The sequence below is a fragment of the Natrix helvetica genome (assembly GCF_964273705.1).
Source record: "Natrix helvetica genome assembly, chromosome: 8".
Classification (NCBI taxonomy): domain Eukaryota; kingdom Metazoa; phylum Chordata; class Lepidosauria; order Squamata; family Natricidae; genus Natrix; species Natrix helvetica.
Window position 1 is genome coordinate 20,252,517 of NC_138559.1, and position 21,145 is coordinate 20,273,661.

A 21,145-nucleotide genomic window follows, 5' to 3' on the forward strand; every position below is an offset into this window, starting at 1 on the left:
TGCAGCCAGATCCACTGTTTAAAATGTTTAGCCCACTAATATGCATCCCATGTGATGTAGTGGAAATGTCTAGAATTCAAGGGCCATTGAGGCCCAGTCTTGCAAAAGATGAACCAGATGTCTCTTGGGATTTACAACAGGGATATCCTCTTTTGTTTGACTTTAGAATCCAGACGAGCTTTCGCCTTGTGTAAAATTGAATTCTAGCTCCCTTTCACTCAAAGTCATACCCAGAGACCATTTCTTTGGAGGATTGATGGAATGAGGGAAGTTTTCCCCCCACTGACAAAGCAAAAAATAAATAAAAAATCAGGAATAATTTCTGAGGTTTGAAAATTTTTTGTAAATAGGTTGATTGCAGAAAAGCCATGAAACCGTAATGAAAGAATTCACAGGATGCCTTATATCGGATATGAGTTTCATAGCAAAATCAAGATCTGAATTCATAACCCTCTTTTCCCCATTTCTATGGTGCAATGGATGAAATAACCTTTTCTTTCGGCTTTTATTTCTCTCTTGTCTTGGTAACTGACAGATCTAGTATCAATATTTTCAACCATGTGAGAAGTAGCTTTCATGCCACACTTTTGGAAGATTTCTGTACCGCTAATACCAAGCTTACAACCACAGTTGTGGATGCGATGGTTCAGTGGTTAAGATGCTGAGCTTGTTGATCAGCAAGGTCGGCAGCTCAGCAGTTCGAATCCCTAGCGCCGCATAACAGAGTGAGCTCCCGTTACTTGTCCCAGCTTCTGCCAACCTAGCAGTTCAAAAGCATGTAAAATAAATGCGAGTAGAAAAATAGGGACCTTTGGTGGGAAGGTAACAGCGTTCCGTGTGCCTTCGGCATTCAGTCATGCCGACCCCATGACCATGGAGACGTCTTCGGACAGCGCTGGCTCTTCGGCTTTGAAACGGAGATGAGCACCGTCCCCTAGAGTCGGGAACGATAAGCACATATGTGCGAGGGGAACCTTTACCATTACCTTAAGCGATATGGTTGTTGTGACTTCCAACCAATTTTATGACTTTTTTTTGTCATGGTTTTTAAATGAATTGCTGCAGTCGTTAAGTAAATCAAGCAGACGTTAAATGAATCTGGCTTCTCCCATTGATTATGCTAGTTGGAAGCTTCCTGCCCAATGGTGGTTCCATGATGGTGGGATGCTGCAGCCTTTTAATGATAGTTGCCAAGCTCCCCAACTGTGATCATGTGACTGTAGAGATTCTGTGACAGTCATAAGTGCGAGGACCAGTCACAAGTCCCTTTTTTCACGCCATTATAACTTCAGACGGCCACCAAACAAATATTGGTGAGGCAAAGACTATTACCTGTACTCTTAAAAATTGTCTCCTTCAGATGCAGACATCGCTGTACTGTTTAAGCACAAGGATCCTCTGAAGCATGAAGATTTGCATCTGGTTTCCTTTTGAAAATGCTTTTAGAGAGCGTTGAGCATGAAGGTGTTCTGATAGGTTGCTTTTGTCACCTTCAAGAGTGTGGAACAGGAAACAGAGCTACTTCTCTTTATCCTAAATAAGTTCTGCAGCCGTTTGGGGCATGATATGCATGAAATACCGTGAAAAGCCCTTTTTTAAGTTCAGAAAGTGATTGGAGCAAAATCACCAAAGATAACTTCCAAAATGGATGGCTTTGAGAACTTCCAGTCAAAAGAAATGATATAAACCTGGGGTGTCAAACTCGATTTCACGGAGGATCTCATCAGGGTTGTGTTTGACCTTGGGAGGTTGGAGTGGGTGTGGCAAGGGTGGGAGTGGCCAATTTGACATCACTTGTGTTGGGTGAGGCTGCCTGTGGTGGCCCAAGCACTCTGCCAGCTAAAGCGGGCTCCTGAGCTCTGTTTTCAGCCAGCACGGCCTCCTGCAGCCCTCTGCCAGCAAAAATGGAGCTCAGGTTTTGAAGCCTGAAACCAAATTTCTACTTTTATTGTTGTTGTTGTTCAAAAGGATCACTAGATTACAGATTAACAGAGTTGGAAGGGACCTTGTAGGTCATCTAGTCCAACCCCCTGCCCAAGCAGGAGATGCTACATGTTTGACAGATGGCAGTCCAGTCTCTTCTTGAAAGCTTCCAGTGATGAAGTTCCCAGAACTTTTTTTTCATGTTTTATTTATTTTATTTATATAACATTCAATTTCCATCAAACACTGTGTGATCTGGGTTCAGTTATTTTTAAACGGTCATAATCTACAATAATATTGATATTTTTAAGAACTCTCCACATTACTATTTCCTCTTTTTATGTCTCCTCCTTTCTAACTTCTGTTTCTATTGTCTAGCCATTGATAAAATACATCCCATATTAAAAAAAAATCAGTTTTTTTCTTTATCCTTAATAGCAAGCTGTTCCATTGGTTGATTGTTCTCCCTATCAGAAAAGTCCTCCTTATTTCCAGGTTGAATCTCTCCTTGTTCAGTTTCCATCCATTATTCCTTGTCTGGCCCTCAGGTGCTTTGGAAAATAGCTTGACCCCTTCCTCTCTGTGGCAGCCCCTCAAATATTGGAAGACTTCTATCATGTCTCCCCTGGTCCTTCTCTTCACAAGACTGGCCATGCCTAGTTCCTGCAACTGTTCATCCTATGTTTTAGTCTCCAGTCCCCTAATCATCCTGGTTGCTCTTCTCTGCACCTTCTCTAGAGTTTCAACATCTTTTTTATAGTGTGGTGACCAAAACTGGATGCAGTATTCTAGGTGTGGTCATCTTAATTATTCTATATGCCAGGAGTCCTTTATCTCTACTAAAATTCACTAGAGAGGGAGCCAATGTATCTCTCGTGCCAGTGTTCACCCAGTTTGGAAATGAGTGGTATATGCAGCTTGCAAATTGGCCGTCATTCTTTCCAAGCCTGCTGTTCACCAAGACCCAGTTGTGTATCTTCTCACTCTTTGCGAGACTGGAACATGAATGAATCTTTGCAGAAAATGAGATCAGTTAAACCACCCTCTCAGTGGGTTAAGCGCTGGATTTTCTATCCCCCGTAGTGTGATTGTGACTAGGGAAAAAAACAGAAAGAAAATACCTTGATGTAATCTCATTGAGATGTTTTTGTTGGAATGCCACAAGAGGACTTGCTTGCAAGAAAAATCTTTGCTTTTTTCCTAGAGGCGTGTGTAAAGGCAAGCTGGTCAGAATGGAGCCAGAGACTGGGGTGGGTGTATAAAGAAAATAAAGATGCATGCCAGCCCAGTGGGGGCAAAAAGCTTTGGCCTCTTCTGCCAAATGTGAAGACCAGTTAGCAACAAGACATTGTAAGAGTTCAAGAGAAGGACATGCTGGTCGAGGTAGCAATCCATGGATTCCTGAGTTTTAGTCAGAGATGAAGACAGAAACCTGTGCTTTGTAGCATGAGTCTCATTATTTTTTATTTTATTTGGTTTGTCAAGCATATATGACAAAACAAGCATACATACGAATCTAACATATAAACATATAAGTATAAGCATATACATAAGAAATGAGTACAAATAAATAGGAACAGTAGGACAGGAGCAATAGGCACATTGGTGCGCTTATGCACATCCCCTTACAGACCTCTTAGGAATGGGGTGAGGTCCACGGTAGACAGTTTAGGGTTGAAGCTGTGAGGGTTAGGGGATGTATCAACAGAGTCAGTTAGAGCATTCCAGGCATTGACCACTCTGTTGCTGAAGTCGTATTTTCTGCGATCAAGTTTGGAGCAATTTACCTTGAGTTTGTATCGATTGTTTGACCCTGTATAATTGCGGTTGAAGCTGAAGAAGTTGTTGACAGGTAGGACGTTGTAGCAGACAATTTTGTGTACTAAGCTTAGGTCAGACCATAGGCGGCGTAGTTCTAGGTTGTCCAGGTCCCAAATTTCAAGTCTAGTGGCATGGTATCCTACTGCGAGTAGAGGAGTGACGTACTCCTCTCGTGAAATACCTCTGGACTCGCTCAATTGCATTAATGTCCATTAGACAATGTGGATTCCAGTTGTATTCGAGAATAGGTCTGGCAAAGGTTTTATAATCTTGTTTCTGCTGGGGGGGGATTAATAGATGAAATGTTGGGGATCTTAGTCTGTAAAATAGGGCAGCTTTATTTGTTATTTGTGATTTTAAAAGTTGACTTTCCAGGAGGTTATACAGATACAGATTAACAGAGTTGGAAGGGACCTTGTAGGTTATTTAGTCCAATCCTTTCACCCAAGCAGAAGACCCTACACCATTTCTGACAGATGGCAGTCCAGTCTCTTCTTGAAATCTTCCAGGGATGGAGCTTCCACAACTACTGAAGGCAACTTCTGTTCCACTGGTTGATTGTTCTCCCTGTCAGAAAATTTATCCTTATTTCTAGGTTGAATCTCTCATTGGAAGGTTTCCATCCAAGATTCCTTACCTGGCCTTCGGGTACTTTGTAAAACAGCTTGACCCCCCTCCTCTTTGTGGCAGTCCCTCAAATATTGCAACACTGCTATAGGTTATGATACCTATATCCATACTGAATTGTATGTAGCAGCCAACTGGAAGCCAATGGAAAATTTGGAGCATTGATACAATGTCTTAAAATAATAATTTCATGAAGAATGCAGCAGAATAAAACAGCAGAATTTAATTCACTGAGCTGAGAATCTTTACAGAATGTGGATATATCTGCTAGAGAAGGAAGAGGAATAGCAGCAATAGAACTGAGAAGGACACTCTCTGAAGACTGTAGACAATTAAAAGTAGAAGGAACAATAGCATGATTTGATGTAGAGAAGGGGTGTCAAACTCATGGCCGGGGGGCCAGATATGGTCCGGGGGTTACCAATCCTGGAAACAGTGAAGGACCAGCCTGCATTGCCTCTGCCAATAAAATGGACCTCAGGAGGATTGCGTGCAGCCTTCCCAAACTCCGTTTTCGGCTGCAACGGCCTCCCGCAGCCCTCTGCCAGTGAAAACGGAGTGGGCCTGCGTGGGCAGTCCTCCCAAGCTCTGTTTGCACTAGCAGAGGGCTGCAGGAGACTGTCACAACCAAAAACAGAGCCTCATTTAGTGATGTCGAGCTGGCCACACACACACCCAGCCCCCGAAGGTCAAACACAACCACTTTATTGTGGTCCTCAATGAGATTGAGTTTGACACCCCTGATGTAGAGGAACACCATCGCAGCGTTTCTCAACCTTGGCAATGTGAAGACTTCATGTCGGCTGGGGAATTCTGGGAGGTGAAGTCCACACGTCTTCAAGTTGCCCAAATTATGAAACATTGGCTTAATGTGTCACAGCTCCTGAACCATCTAAGATTCAGAAACATTGACTGAATCCCCACACCAGTAGGCAGAACTGAAGGGGAAACATCTCTTTCTCTACTATCTTGATACGCCCAATATTCCACTTTCCAGAGTACCGTAAATTCATTCATATAAACTCGCCCACTATTTTGTTTTCAGATTTTAGCCCAATTTGTAACAAAGGAAAATGTACCTTGCATTCTTTCCCATTTTTTTTTTTACTGGTAGCTTTTCCAGACCCTGGTCCATTTCCTCTGCCTACCCTCTCTTTTTTTATCTTCAGCAAGACATCTCATACCAGAAATGAATGTTACGCTCTTTGTACTCTATCAGCTCGCTGTGAATGTTTCCTAATGGGCTTCCGCCCATTGTTTCAGATATCATTGGAATAACAAAACAGGATGTAACTAAACAATGCTTATGAATGTAGCTGGAATAATGGTGTCATGGGTGGGTTAAAAATAATAGTGAATGGGTCCCCATAGCTGAAAATGGGTCAGCATTCCTGTGGGAAGGAGAATCAAAAAGTCGTTTCACTTCTCTGAATGAATTGAGCAGCTTGGTGGCTCCAAACTGTGATCCAGATGAATAGAATGGAATGGAATGGAATAGAATAGAATAGAAGAATAGAATAGAATAGAATAGAATAGAATAGAATAGAATAGAATAGAATAGAATAGAATAGAATAGAATAGAATAGAATAGAATAGAATAGAATAGAATAGAATAGAATAGAATAGAATAGAATAGAATAGAATTCTTTATTGGCCAAGTGTGATTGGACTCACAAGGGATTTGTCTTTGGTGCATATGCTCTCAGTGTACATAAGGAGAATAAAATACATTCATCAAGAATAAAAGATACAACAGTGATAGTCAAGGTTATTAATAAGCCATCAAATCATTCTAGGGAAAAAAACAATATAAATTTAAAGATACAAGCAACATGGTTATAGTCTTAAGGGGGAAGAGATAGTTACTCAGAAGGATGAGAAGTTAATAATAGTAATACAGTCTTAGTAGATAATTTAACAGTGTTGTGGGAATTAGTTGTTTAGCAGAGTGATGCCATGCGGGGAAAACTGTTCTTATGTCTAGTTGTTCTGGTGTCCAGTGCCCTATAGTGTTGTTATGAGGGTAGAAGTTCAAACAATTTACGTCCAGGATGCGAGGGGTCTGTAGATATTTCCTCAGCCCTCTTTTTGACTCATGCAGTATACAGGCCCTTGATGGAAGGCAGGTTGGTAGCAACTGTTTTTTCTGCAGTTCTAATGATCCGTTGAAGTCCGTGTCTGTCTTGTTGGGTTGCAGAGCCAAACCAGACAGTCATGGAGGTGCAGATGACAGACTCAATCATTCCTCTGTAGAACAGAATTAGCAGCTCTTTGGGCAGGTTGAGCTTCCTGAGTTGGAACAGAAAGAACATTCTTCGTTGTGCTTTTTTGATTACGATTTTGATGTTAGATGTCCATTTTAAGTCTTGAGATATGATAGAACCTAGAAACCTGAAGGTCTCTACTGTTTATACTGTGTTGTCTAGTATTGTAAGGGTTGGTAGTATAGGAGGTTTTCTTCTAAAATCCACCACCATTTCTATGGTTTTGAGTGTGTTTAGTCCAAGATTGTTCTCCTTGCATCACAGGCTAGTTATTCAGACTCCCATCTGTATGCAGATTCATCATTGTCTTGAATGGTGGAAAGTTGTGACTGACAGTAGAAAATTCACAGTGGTCAAGGAGAGACCCCTTTCTGCCTTGGTAAGCCGAAGAGAGACTTTTCGATTAGCTTTAAGGCATATTTTTCCATCTACCAGGAAGATAGTGGGGAGGAACCAGTTTTCATAAATGAGTGTAGATTTTTCACTCAACAAAAGTGACTTCCGATGTCTCCAAGAGCTTTACCAAAAGCTTTTGTAATCAGAATAAATAGGTTGACTAACAAGAGCACTTTGGTTTGATGTAAGGTAGCTTTTCATATTCTACACAGGGGTGTCAAACTCACAGGTGTAATCTTGTAATCACATGGCGTATTATGACTCTTTTCCCCTTCTATAAAATGTCCCAGCTTCTGCCAACCTAGCAGTTCAAAAGCAAGTAAAAAATGCAAGTAGAAAAATAGGAACCATCTTTGGTGGGGAGGTAACAGCATTCAGTGCGCCTTCGGCATTTAGTCATGCCAGCCACATGACCATGGAGATGTCTTCGGACAGCGCTGGCTCTTCGGCTATGAAACAGAGATGAGCATTGCCCCCTAGAGTCGGGAACGACTAGCATGCATGTGCGAGGAAAACCTTTACATTTACCTTTATCACTGACTATTCATCCATTCAGTGCTAAAAGATCCCACTGTTAAATAATCCTGTATCCACAATTTCCTGGTAGCAGAAATATAATTTAAAATCAGCCTGCAAAGAGCTGAAACATAATGTTCTGACCGAGGCTTCCCAAGAGCATGAAGCAAACTCCTGGTCCCAACAAAAAACCCTTTTATTAATTGACTGTGAATTCTGCTCATTCACATCCAGCAAAGTCTTTCAAGGGAGGATTTACAGTCATGTAAATGACTGTAAAATGTGGATTTACAGTTTATCTGGCTTGGAGAGCTGTCAGGCCGATATCTGCAAAACTTGACAAGGAGTCTCAGAGAGTCATGAACCAATTAAGCAAACTAATTGTCTCCTGCAAACTCCACTCCCCTTTTGCTCCTCTTTTATTTCCTCTGGGAGGGGCCATTCATCGTCCACCTGTGGCCTTACTCCCAAGTCTACCCCTGTTCTTTAGCTGTTCCCTACATTTGGCAACGCTGTGCATGCACACACTGGGAACAGGCTCCAGCTGTTCATCTGCCTCATTGATGTCTGCCTCTGAAGGCAGTTAATAACTGATATACAGCTGTGGCCCCCTCTCTGCCTTCAGCACAGAGCCCTCATCAGAGCCTTCCCCAGACTCCAGGACTGGCCCATGTTCCTCCCCAACCTCCTCACTGTCCAAATCTGCTGCCAGCTCTGATGGCTGCTGGTGGGCCACAACACATGATGTGACTTTGCCTTTTTAAAAATGTATTCATCTGAGAAGTGGTTGGGATTCGGGGTTTGCAAAGTAGCCAGTTTTTGAAACCATCTTATTCCTGGCCCAAGCATCTCCAGCTGAATTGACCATAAAACCTGCTAAAACAATATTTACAACTGCGTCTCATGCAATAGGCCACTGTGTATCTATAGCACAGGGTTAATGCTGACAAATAGAGATGCCTAATTATTTCCCCCCAAAAATGAAGGCAACACCTGGAGGAAAAAAAATCGGTGGGTGGAGGAATGAGTCGATACATGTAAACAGAGAGAAGGAACAAGTTTCTGCAGGCATGGTCTGTGGGCAATTGAGGATGCTGTAAATTATTATGTACGAGCCAGATGTAAGCATTAAGGGGAAAGTATTTCATAAAAGAGGGGAGTTCAAAATCTTGAACTGATTTGCCAGCTCAGATCAATCTACCAGCTCCAGATGGTGCTTGTTGTGATTAGCATTATAAGTTTAGCCTAGCTGCCAAATCAGCTGGCTGAGACACAGTTTTGCTTTAGACCAGGAACAGTCTGGAAGAGTCCTTATTGTGTCTGCTGTTGTTACTTCTTTGAACCATGTATGATTGCTTGTTCAGCTCTTCCTTCTTTCTCAAGGACAGGTCTAAAAGTAGGGGTGTGTGTAAAGAATTCTCGTGCAATTGCATCTGAGTCTCAGAGATGGCCTGGACAAGATCCTGGGGTTTTTCTTGGTGAGGTTTTTTCATAAGAGATTTGTCCAAACATTTGTCTAGAAGAGATTTATCCAGAAGAGTTCTGTCCATTGTCTCCTTCTAGTTTTGAGGGAAAATGTCACCCAGCTGGCTTTGTGCCTAAGGTGGGACTCGAACTCACAGTCTCCTGGTTTAATAACCTGATGTCTTAACCACTAAATTAGACTGGTTTTCATGGAATTGTTAGGTGGTAGAAAAATGGCATTATTATAGACATAAAAGATGGGAATGGGCTTCAGAAATTAATCCCCAGTAAGACTACACCTAGAGTACTGCATCCAGTTTTGGTCATTGCAATATAAAAAAGATGTTGAAATTCTAGATAAGGTGCAGAGAAGAGCAACCAGGATGATTAGGGGACTGGAGACTAAAATGGTTACAGGAACTGGGCATGTCTAGTGTAGGGAAGAGAAGGACCAGGGGAAACATGACAGCAGTCTTTCAATATTTGCAGGGCTGCCACAGAGAAGAGGGGGGTCAGCCTATTCTCCAAAGCTCCCAAAGGACAGAGAAGGAATAAGGGATGGAATCTGACTAAGGAGAGATTCAACCTAGAAACAAGGAGGAACTTTTTGACAGAGAGCAATCCAACCAATGGAACAGCTTTGCCTTTGGAAGTTGTGGGACCTTCATCACTTCAGACTTTTAAGAAGAGATTGGACTGCCATTTGTCAGAAATGGTGTAGGTCTCTTGCTTGAGCGGGAGAGTTGGACTAGATGACCTGTAAGGTCCCTTCCAACTCTGTTAATCTGTTAAAGCAGGATCATTAACAGAGTATTGTTTAAATGTAGTAAGGTCTGCATGAACTTTCTAGATCCAGGTTTGCATACCTCTTGACTACAGCCCATCAACTATGGATTGTGGTTTACCAGATGGTCAGTCCAACTATTGCTTTTGCAGTCATGGTACAGCAAGAGTTTATCAAGCTTCTAATAAGCCATCATGTACGGCCGATGTACTCTAGTTGTACTCTGTTTGGTTTGATGGATCATAAGTTGTATGGTCATGAGTAGGATTTTTCACCAGACCTATTTCTGTGTCATTAGCCAACCTTTCATTGGAGATTGTGAAGCAGTTCCTTCAGGTAGTAGACCAATGAATAGTGAGATGGACCAAATACATCTGAATGTTGGCCATAAAGTATCAAACCAATTTGCTAGTCGAATGGTGATTGGTCACATTCACATCAGTGGAGAAAGGATATATTTCTAAAATTGCTCCAAGCCACAGTGGAGACCAGAAGCTCCTCACCCCTAGAGAAGACGTTTCTTCATCAGGTTGCTCTACCAGTGGGCCCTGTACAAAATGGAAATGGGAGTGGAAGTGGAAGAAAGACAAGGGCTATCTTGGATGGATGGATAGCTAGATGGATGGATGGATGGATGGATGGATGGATGGATGGATGGATGGATGGATGGATGGATGGATGGATGGATGATTGACTGGATATATGACTGGATGAATGACTGGATGGATGGATGGATGAATTGGTAACTGGTAAACCACTCTTTCCAATTGGCAAGGGTGTAGCAAGCGAAGTTTTCTCTGACATAGAGAAGAGCCTACAGGATATACCTTAGTTTTCTCCTATTGAGATGACACACTGCATTAGTAAGACACCAATCAACCAACCCCTACCCAGTTGTGTTTGACTCTAGGGGACGCTACTCATCTCTGTTTCTTAGCTGAGTGAGCCAGCATTGTCCAAAGATGCTTCTGTGGTCATGTGGCCAGCATGGCTATACACCAAGGCCAGCCAAATGCTGTGTTATTGGGGACAATGATGTAAATTAAACAGTTGCCTATTTCCATATCTTAAGTACGTCATTATTGTTTTTAAGTGCTGCAGTGGAAGAGGTTATGAATTGAGAAGGATGTTTATTACTACAATTTATAAATAATGAAATAAATGATCAAGTCCATTCCAAAACAAAGGGACATCTATCTCCTTTTTTTTCTCCAGAGAAATCCCCCATTCCACCCATCTCTGGCTTTAACAGATAACTCTGTTATCTTTTGCATGACTGTTGAGATAGAGAGGAAAGGAACTTAATTAGGAACTCCTGCTATTCATTCCCTGATTTCATTGCTTTCATGTGAGTGATTTTCAATCTCTTTCTTGCCTGTCACAAAGTAACATGATAAATTTACTGGAATATGCAGCATGGCTGTGATAAAAATCAGCTGGATGAACTATAAACTTATGCTGCAGTTTAATGTTATAAGAATAAGCCACGGTGAGTCTCAGGCTTGTCTCCTTCCTTTAGATATAGCTCAAATCTTGAAGATCACAAGTGAAAGTCTGCAGCCTGTATCTTCCATCATCCTGAATTAAAACATTGAAATAACTGGCACATTGCATCAATCTCTGTTATGGCTTCTTGGTTGAGTTTTTGGTATTCTCTGAGTTTGCTTAGCTTCTTACAGACATCTCATTACCAGGTTAGGTAACATCATCAGTGCGCTGATGAAGTTACCCGAAGGAAGAGAATCAAGCTCAGAGAATATCAAGAACCCAACAATTGAATCCTGACCTACATAGATAGCAATAGCACTTAGACTTATATACTGCTTTACAGTGTTTCACAGTGCTCTCTAAGCTGTTTTACAGAGGCAGCCTTTTGCCCTCAATAATCTGGGTCCTCATTTTACCCACCTTGGAAGGATGGAAAGCTGAGACAACCTTAAGCTGGTCAGGATTGAACTGCCAAATTGCTGGCAGCCAGCAGTAAGCAGAAGTAGCCTGCAGTACTGCACTCTAACCACTGTGAAGGGAGGGAGGGAAGGAGGGTGGGAAGGAAGGAAAGAGGGAAGGAAGGAAAATAGAAATAGCACTTAGACTTATATACCACTTCCCAGTGCTTTAAAACCCTCTCTAAGTGGTTTACAGAGTCAGCCAATTGCCCCCAACAATTTGGCTCCTCATTTTACCCACCTTGGATGGAAGGCTGAGTCAACCTGGAGCCTGGTGAGATTCAAACTGCCAAATTGCAGGCAGCCGGCAGGCAGCAGAAGTAGCCTGCAGTACTGCACTCTAACCACTGCGCCACCGTGGCTCAGGGCTCATAGATGCCTACTATGATATGCTTTATGAGTGTACAGTTAGTACATTTGAGGTGCCTGACGGGTATTTGCCTGTCCTATGTTTTTTTATACAATTATCTCTTAATAAGGACAGTCGCCATGACTTTCCACACCTCAGTTAAATCCCAAAGAAGACCCTCTGATGAAACATCTTTCATGATGGAGTTTTGGACCGCTAAACATAAGCAGCCGAAGAAGCTACAAGGATGATGCAGAGATGTGAATGAAACAATAATAGCAGCATCCTTAGCTTACAATCCAAAGAGAGATTAAAAACACATCCAAAGAGATTTGGAAAAACTCTAAGGCACCCTGAAAATGAGGACAGAGACATAATATTACTCAAAAAACATCCTCTGCCCTATGGTTGCATCCTGACCTTCCAAGTGAAGATTAGTTTGAGGAAGGTTGTAAGGCAGCAGAATGCCTATGTGATGAATTTTTTTATTGCAACGCTTCAGGTCTAAACCTTCAATTACCTGGCAAAGCTCTCGCCCCTTGGACTCTCGCCACAAAAGCCTTGCTCTAAATTCTGGCCTGCAAGAGGTTTATGAATTGTTTTCTGTAGGAATTCTTTCCATACCTCTGTTACTTCTGAAGGTGTTTTTCTTCCCTACGCCCTGCCTTCCTTTCGCCAGTCACCCCTGGATAAAAGTCAGTCTCCTGTTTCACGCATTTGCCTCGAGAGACACAGGGCTGTGTCGGCAGGAACAGAAATTTGGTTGGGTCTTGGCTCAGTCACCGACAGAGCCCAGAGCGATATGCCAGGAATGTAGCATAAAAATGAGGAAAGCTAAAACTGGCCTACTACCAAGGACAACACCGTGTAAGATATTAAAAAAGCAAGGCATCTGTCTCAGGTCTAGTCTAGACCGCTGGACAGAAACCAACAATTGTGTAGTATACAAGGCAGTGTCCCATTGCTTTGTTAGATGGTAGTCATGCTTTGATTATGCATAGGAACTATATTATAGTACCACCAGACCATACCAGATCATACCAGACCCTACCCAACCTTACCCTACCCTACCAAACCATATCATACCATATCATACCCTACCCTACCCTACCCTACCCTACCAAACCATACCCTACCCTACCTTACCTTGCCCTACCAAACCATACCCTACCATATCATACCCTAACTTACCCTAACTTACCTTATTCTACCCTACCCTACCCTACCCTACCCTATCCTACCCTACCAAACCATATCCTACCCTACCTTACCCTACCAAACCATACCATACCCTACCATACCCTACCATATCATACTCTACCTTACCCTATCCTACTTTATTCTATCCTACCCTACCCTCTCCTACCAAACCATACCCTATCCTACCCTACCTTACCCTACCCTACCAAACCATACCCTACCATATCTTACCCTACCTTACTCTAACCTACTTTATTCTATCCTACCCAACCAAACCATACCCTACCCTACCTTACCCTACTCTACCAAACCATGCCCTACTATACCCTACCCTACCTTATTCTATCCTACCCTACCCTATCCTACCAACCCATACCCTACCCTACCAAACCATATCCTACCATATTATACCCTACCTTACCTTACCCTACCTTATTCTATCCTACCCTACCCTACCCTAGCAAACCATACCCTACCAAACCAAACCATACCCTGCCATATCATATCACACCCTACCTTACCCTACCATACCCTGCCCTACTATACTCTACCATACCCTACCTTACAAGACCAGACCAGACCAGTATAGTATAGTCTTATAGTATCTCTATATCTGTAGAGGTATTATCAAAGGTGATTAAAATGATTATTTCTACTATATATGACATGGTCAACCCCTTCTCCTTCATGGCTAGCTTTCCAGGGTTTCAGAGATTCTCAGTATTTATCCATTATTATTTAACATCTCATTATTTAACATGCGGATGCCAGGATTGAAATACTGGCCGTCCTTGTAACACAGCACACCGGAGCTGACTTTCGCATTATATACAGATATTTCCAAGTTGTCCTGGCCATAGGCTCCAGCTGATGGGTGGTGCTGAATGAAATAGCACTCCAAATGACAGATGGGGAAAGCTGCATCCACATGGTTGTTTTTTCCATGTAGCAGAACCTTTAGCTCAGTCCAACTCAGTTATTTTCCCCCATCCATCATGAAAATCTTGTCGGCTCCAAATTCAGGGAGTTACGTTAACCATATATTCATAAAGCCACTGTCTGGAGAAGGATGGCTTAGCTCTTCTGAATCTGGCAGGTTACCAAAACAAAGGGAGGTCCTCTTCTCCACAGATACAGTGTGCAGCTCTCCTGCTCTAGGTTCTTGCAGCTTACTCAGATTAAAGCAAAGAACCCATAAGTTTGGCTCCGTGATTGGGGTGGAAACACAAACGTTTCTGGTTCAATTTGCAACTCTGGGGTGAATGCCACTTCCAGATCGAGCCTTTTTGACTATCTCTTTGCCAGCTGCGAGAAGATGATATAAGCTAAACCTCTAGCCCAGGTATAACACCTGCTTTAATTTCTCTTTCTCCTGTTTGATATCTAGGAGGCTCTCTCAGTGGTGAGTGAAGATCAATCCCTCTTTGATTCTACCTACGGAGCTGGTGCTCACCTTTCCAAAGCAGACATGACAGCCTCAGGGAACCCGGATTATGGTCAACCACACAAGATCAACCCTTTACCTCCCCAGCAAGAGTGGATCAATCAGCCAGTCCGTGTCAACGTTAAGAGGGAATACGATCATGTGAATGGATCCAGGTAAGGATGGACAAGTGCCTATCTACAGCACGATGAATCCGGCTATCTTATCAGAGCTACAGGTAGCTCAGTGGCTAAGATGCTGAGCTTGTCAATCAGAAGTTCGGCAGTTTGGCGGCTTGAATCCCAAGCACCACATAACGGAGTGAGCTCCCATTACTTGTCCCAGCTTCTGCCAACCTAGCAATTCGAAATCACGTAAAATGCAAGGAGAAAAAATAGGAACCACCTTTGGTGGGAAGGTAACAGCGTTCCGTATCTCTTTGGCATTTAGTCATGCCAGCCACATGACCACAAAGACGTCTTCAGACAGTGCTGTCTCTTCGGCTTTGAAATGGAGATGAGAACCGCCCCCTAGAGTCGGGAACAACTAGCACATATGTGCGAGGGGAACCTTTACCTTTATCTTTTTATCAGGGCTACAAATGTCCAGTCAGCCACCAGAGGGCAGCAAAGATATACAGATAGTTGTAATTTTGCTGCCATCTAGAGGGAATAAGAATAATTTGTATCTCAGATGTAACTACACGTACTAGTTAAGTAGATATATACAGCTTGATGACACAGGGAAGCTTGGATCTCAGAAAGATGATGAGAATGGGCCACGTTACATATTATGTGGCTGGGCTCTCTTCCATTTATTAACTTTTCACATAGAGACCCCAAGCTAAGTAACATCATCCATGCTACTCCAGCACAGATGAGACATCTAGTACACCTAGCACTAAGGACCTCTCAAAGAGTGTTTTTCTTCTTCTTCTCCCATACAAATCTTGCCATGTGAATGGTGTACGACAGGCGTGTCAGATTTGATTTCATTGAGGGCCACATCAGGGCTGTGCTCAATGGTGGGTTCCTACCGGTTCAGCCGAAACGGTAATTGTTGGCGGTCTGGGTTGCTGGAACCGGCAGCCACCCAGGCCTGCCACAATCCCTGAGCCGGTTCTCCTACAGCGGCGTCATGTTGCTTTTCAGTTCTGTGCATGTATGTGCAGAAGAATTTTCATTGGAAAAATGAAATTTCTTCCCCTTTAACGTTTTGCACATGGGCAGACCTTATGTGCAAATGTGCACGAGCGCAGGTGCAAATGTATGCCCCTGGTTGTGTTGGACCTCGGGCAGCTGGGGTGGGTGTGGCCACTGTGGGCGCTGCCAGCTAAACATGCCAGGGGCACCTGTGGTGGCCAGAGTGCTCCATCAGCAAAAACAGGTTCCTGCAAAGCTCTGCCAATAAAAACAAAGCTCGGGAGAGCCACGCGTAGCTCTCCCGAACTCCGTTTTTTGCTGGCAGAAGCACCATGGGCCGGTCCTTTGCTGTTTCCATGACAGCCCCTCCACGGGCCAGATCTAAGCATCCCACGGGCCAGATGTGGCCCACGGGCCTTGAGTTTGGCACCCCCTGGTGTACAACATCTCAGCGATGGGGTTCCTGTAAACGTAGTCAGAGGCTGGGATCTGTCCATCACCTATTGGCTAATTTGTGTTGTGCAGATTTCCTTGATCATTTTAGCTTGGGCTGCAGGAAAGATTGGACACTTGACTTCTGACCAACACTTTCCAAAGCATAAGTCTGTATTATGCAGGCTCTTTGTTTATTCCTTTTTTTCCCCAAAGAGCAGTGAACCTGACTTAGAAACGAAATAAATAGGATGCATATGTGCACATTTTGGGGGTGATGTTGCCTCCCTGCCCCCCTACATCTGCAAACCAGCTGGAGACGGCTCCAGAAAACACTCTCTTTTTCTATGTTTTCCATTAACCTCAAGTGCTGCCTCTTTTTTCCCCAAAAAACCTGCTTCATTCAAGATTCTGGGGAAAAGCCCATGTGCAAAATTAACTAGAGAGGTGGTGCAAAATAGATTGCTTAGGCAATAAGAATAAGAACAATAGGGATAGCAATATTTGCTTCTCCTTGAATGCCAATTAATGCCATTTCAAAATACAAAATACAGAAAGGCTGAGAGTTAGAATTAACATGGTTCTCGTCATCAAACTTTGTAATGCTTGCATGGTATTATTTTTGTTTAGCCGGTTTTTAATTGGTTAATGAGCTCCCAAATGTTCTTTACACTTTCTTGAGATACACTGATTTTTAATGCTGGTGGAAGAACACTTTTTATTTGAAAAACCAGGGTCTTTTATATGTTGGGTTTATTGGTGCAGACATTTTAAGAATGGCCATAAAATATAAAGAGTGATTGTGACTCAGTGCATATAGAACATACTGATATCTGAGGCAATTTTTAAAACATGTAATATATCAAATGGCCTTAACTAGTTATCATCTGTTGAATTCCTTTTCTTTATCTTACTTTCTTTGGGAGGGGCGGCGGCGATGGAGATTTACTGGGATAATAATATCTGCTCACTTCTTGATTGCCTACATCAGGAGTCTCTAAACTTGGCAACTTTAAGACTTGTGGATTTCAACTCCCAGAATTCCCCATCCAACCACGAAGTCAAGTCTGAAAATTGCCAAGTTTGGAGACCCCTGTTCTACATGTTAATAGCAATAGCAATAGAAGCAATAGCACTTAGACTTACATACCGCTTCACAGTACTTTACAGCCCTCTCTAAGTGGTTTACAAAGTCAGCATATTGCCCACAACAATCTGGGTCCTCATTTTACCCACCTCGGAAGGACGGAAGGCTGAGTCAACCTTGAGCCTGGTGAGATTCGAACTGCCAAATTGCAGGCAACCAGCAGGCAGCAGAAGTAGCCTGCAGTACCGCACTCTAACCACTGCGCCACCGTGGCTCATGGTTAAACATGGTTTTATAAATGTTACCTGGAAAAGCATACCCATCTTTTTTTTAATATTTATTTATTTTAAATACAAATTACAAACACAGTAAATACAAAAAAAAGGAAAAAAAAAAGGAACAAAAGCAAATATTATAGTCTACACACACACACACCCGAGACCTTTTCTTTATCGTTATACTTCTTTGTCTATAACAATTAAAAGATATACAATATATTCCAATTGTGCCCTTATACCATTCAAAACAACATATATTCTTGAGTCGATTTATTCCCTTTGCCTTCCACCAACACTGATTTTATAAAATATCCCCCATATTTCGTTATAATTATTTGCTTTAATCATTCCTTTTTTAAAATTTAATTGCTGTTATTAATTTATCATTTGTTGTCATACTCCAAATTTCATTACGCCACTCATTTCTTTGAGTATCCCAATTTTGCCCCAAATATTTAGCCATCACTAATCTAGCTGCCATCATCAGATTTACTATCAATTCCTTTCCTGTATCATTTATATCCTGGCAGTCTCCAGAACACTGTTGATTGTAGCTTCCAGAATTCCCAGAGAATATTTCTAAGGTTAAACTGGCTTGGAATTTTTGGATTCGTGTAAGATACATGTTAGAAGAGATGTCATAGGTCATCTGTTCCAACCTCTTTCTCAGTGCAGAAATGCACAAAATGATTCTAAATCTGTGCCATCAAGCCCACATTCATTGGCATCCTTCAGGGTCAAAAGATTATGGTATCATGCTCTGGAAAGAGGTAAGGCTGGAGTGTCCTCTCCAGAGCACGAGGCCTGGGTAGATTAAGATGGAGGATACACTGTTACCCAAGCAACAGATCCTCCCTCTCCATGTTGCTGAAATAGTCCAATGGAACGGCAGAGCTGATATGATTGGTTCCAGCTGCATCGCGGGAGTTACCAGTTGTACACAGTCACAAACTGCTTCTGGGACTCCAGCTCCGGATTTTGCCTCGAGGTTGACTCCTGAAGCCTTTTCCAGTAGTGGATGTAGCCACAAGGCAATGGAGGTTTGTAATCAGATTTTTACTTCTCCTAGAAGATGGTTCTGCTACTTTATCTGCCGTTGGAGAGTAGAGCCCTCTTCCGCTTTCAAAACCGTTGACCGTCTTCTCTTGTAACACTTGAAAGGGCCCCTTGTGAGGTGCTCCCAGCCGGGCCAGCTGGACCAAGGTTTTTTAAGGAGGTGTTACTCCTCCATCACTCACCCTTTGTCCTGGCTTGTGACAGGCAGAGCCTGGCTTCCCAAACGTTGGGCCCAGGATGGCGGGTTTAAGCCCACATTAAAGTCTTAATATTTCTGGATAGCACCAAGTTGGCAAAGCTTGATGTAGACCCAAGCAGGGTCAACTAGATAAATCTACCACCTGGTAGCAGTTAATGTCATTCTGTCTTGTCTCTCCATGGGCTTTGAATTGTGCTTTGAAAAAGATTATAATCCCATAGATGGAACTGTAGGGCGCCATATATTTTGTACTCCAAAATCATTATAGTTTTTAACACCTGACACAAAGAATGTCTGTCACCCGTGTGAAATTAGTTCTCCTTTCTATTTCTTTCTTTCTTTCTTTCTTTCTTTCTTTCTTTCTTTCTTTCTTTCTTTCTTTCCTTCCTTCCTTCCTTCCTTCCTTCTCTTTCTCAATGTTTCTCTGTTTCTTTCTCTTTTTCTCTCTCTTTCTCTCTTTTCACGCCTGCTGTTGCTTACAACTTTTTCTGCCTGCCGCGGGGACATTAAAATGATCAGCAATTTGCCTCTCAAAAAGCTGCCTTTGGTTCCAGGCCTGGAAAAACAGTAGGCAAAATCGTACAACCTTAAGTTCTAACATGTGTAAGTTATACGTCTTATTTCCATTTCCAAAGCAGTCCTTTGCCCCAAAAAAGACATGAGGAAAAAATTACCGTCTGCCTCTGAATATCTCAGCAGAAATTTTATCTCCCAGCCATGATAACTATGCTAGAATAATTCTGCCTCTGTGCCTTAGCAAAGAAATTTAAAGTTCTCTGTTGGAAAATCTTTCCAGGCTTGTTCAGCAGATGGGAATTTAACCATGCAGGCATTGTTTTTCTTCTCTGTTTACTGAGTGGAATGGATTCTTTCAAAGCTTGTTTTTCTTGTGGCTGTTGGTTGGGTCAGGTTCGTGAATGCAAAGAAAATGTCATAGATGAAACATAGCAGTAGGGCCTAGATATGTCTAGTACTACTAATGGGTATGGAACTCATCACTTGAGCTGGCTGGTATATAAAGGACTTTATTTGTGAGTGTAGGGTTCTTCTGTGCCTAGTTGGGATGTTTATCCCTACTGCATCAATGATTGGGATGAGGGAATAAATGGGGAACTCATCAAATTTGCAGATGTCACCAAGCTGGCGGGAATAGCCAACACTCCAGAAGACAGGCTAAAGATACAGAAGGATCTTGACAAACTTGAACATTGAGAGCTATCTAATAAAATGAAATTCAATTGTGAAAAGTTTAAAAGTTCTACATTTAGGCAAGAAAAACAAAATGCACAGGTACAGTATAGGTGGTACCTTGCTCAATAGGAGTAACTGTGAGAGGGATCTTGGAGTCCTAGTGGACAACCATTTAAATAGGAGCCAGCCATGTGCAGCAGCTGCCACAAAAGCCAACACAGTTCTAGGCTGCATCAACAGAGGGATAGAATCAAGATCACGTGAAGTGTTAATACCACTTTATAATGCCTTGGTAAGGCCACACTTGGAATACTGCATTCAGTTCTGGTCGCCACGATGTAGAAAAGATGTGGAGACTCTAGAAAGAGTGCAGAGAAGAGAAACAAAGATGATTAGGGGTCTGGAGACTAAAACATATGAAGAACAGTTGCAGAAACTGGGTATGTCTAGGTTAATGAAAAGAAGGACTACGGGAGACATGACAGCAGTGTTCCAATATCTCAGGGGTTGCCACAAAGAAGAGGGAGTCAAACTATTCTCCAAAGCACCTGAGGGTAGAACAAGAAGCAATGGGTGGAAACTAATCAAGGAGAGAAGCAACTTAGAACTGAGGAGAAATTTCCTGACAGTTAGAACAATTAATCAGTGGAACAATTTGCCTCCAGAAGTTGTGAATGCCCCAACAGTGGAAATCTTTAAGAAGATGTTGGATAGCCGTTTGTCTGAAACGGTATAGGGTTTCCTGCCAAGGCAGGGGGTTGGACTAGAAGACCTCCAAGATCCATTCCAACTCTGCTATTGTATTGCATTGCTTTTTTACTGACCTGACAGGTGGACATTAGGTTGGAGGTAGCCATGTGACTAAGTAGAGAGATGTTGCTGACCCTTGGGACCTTGCAATCCTCTCCCCTATGTTTTTGAACAGTAATGGCCAAAATCTTGTAGGAACTGGGTATGTCTAGTTTAATGAAAAGAAGGACCAGGGGAGACATGATAGCGGTGTTCCAATGTCTCAGGGGCTGCCACAAAGGAGAGGGAGTCAAGCTA

At 42.5% G+C, this 21,145-nt stretch overlaps 1 protein-coding gene and 1 long non-coding RNA gene across 7 annotated transcripts in view; one reads left to right on the plus strand and one right to left on the minus strand.

Annotated features, from left to right (window-relative positions):
• Positions 1 to 21,145, minus strand: part of LOC309396289 — a 394,508-nt gene that overhangs the window by 243,064 nt on the left and 130,299 nt on the right. The gene's annotated exons all lie outside the window — the stretch shown is intronic.
• The window catches only part of FLI1 (Fli-1 proto-oncogene, ETS transcription factor), a 142,976-nt gene that overhangs the window by 92,685 nt on the left and 29,146 nt on the right, over positions 1 to 21,145 (plus strand). For all 6 annotated transcript variants that reach the window (XM_081961299.1, XM_081961302.1, XM_081961301.1 and 3 more), the window contains one exon: positions 14,678 to 14,889. In XM_081961299.1, the coding sequence (XP_081817425.1) occupies positions 14,678 to 14,889 (212 nt within the window). The remainder of the gene's footprint in view (positions 1 to 14,677; positions 14,890 to 21,145) is intronic.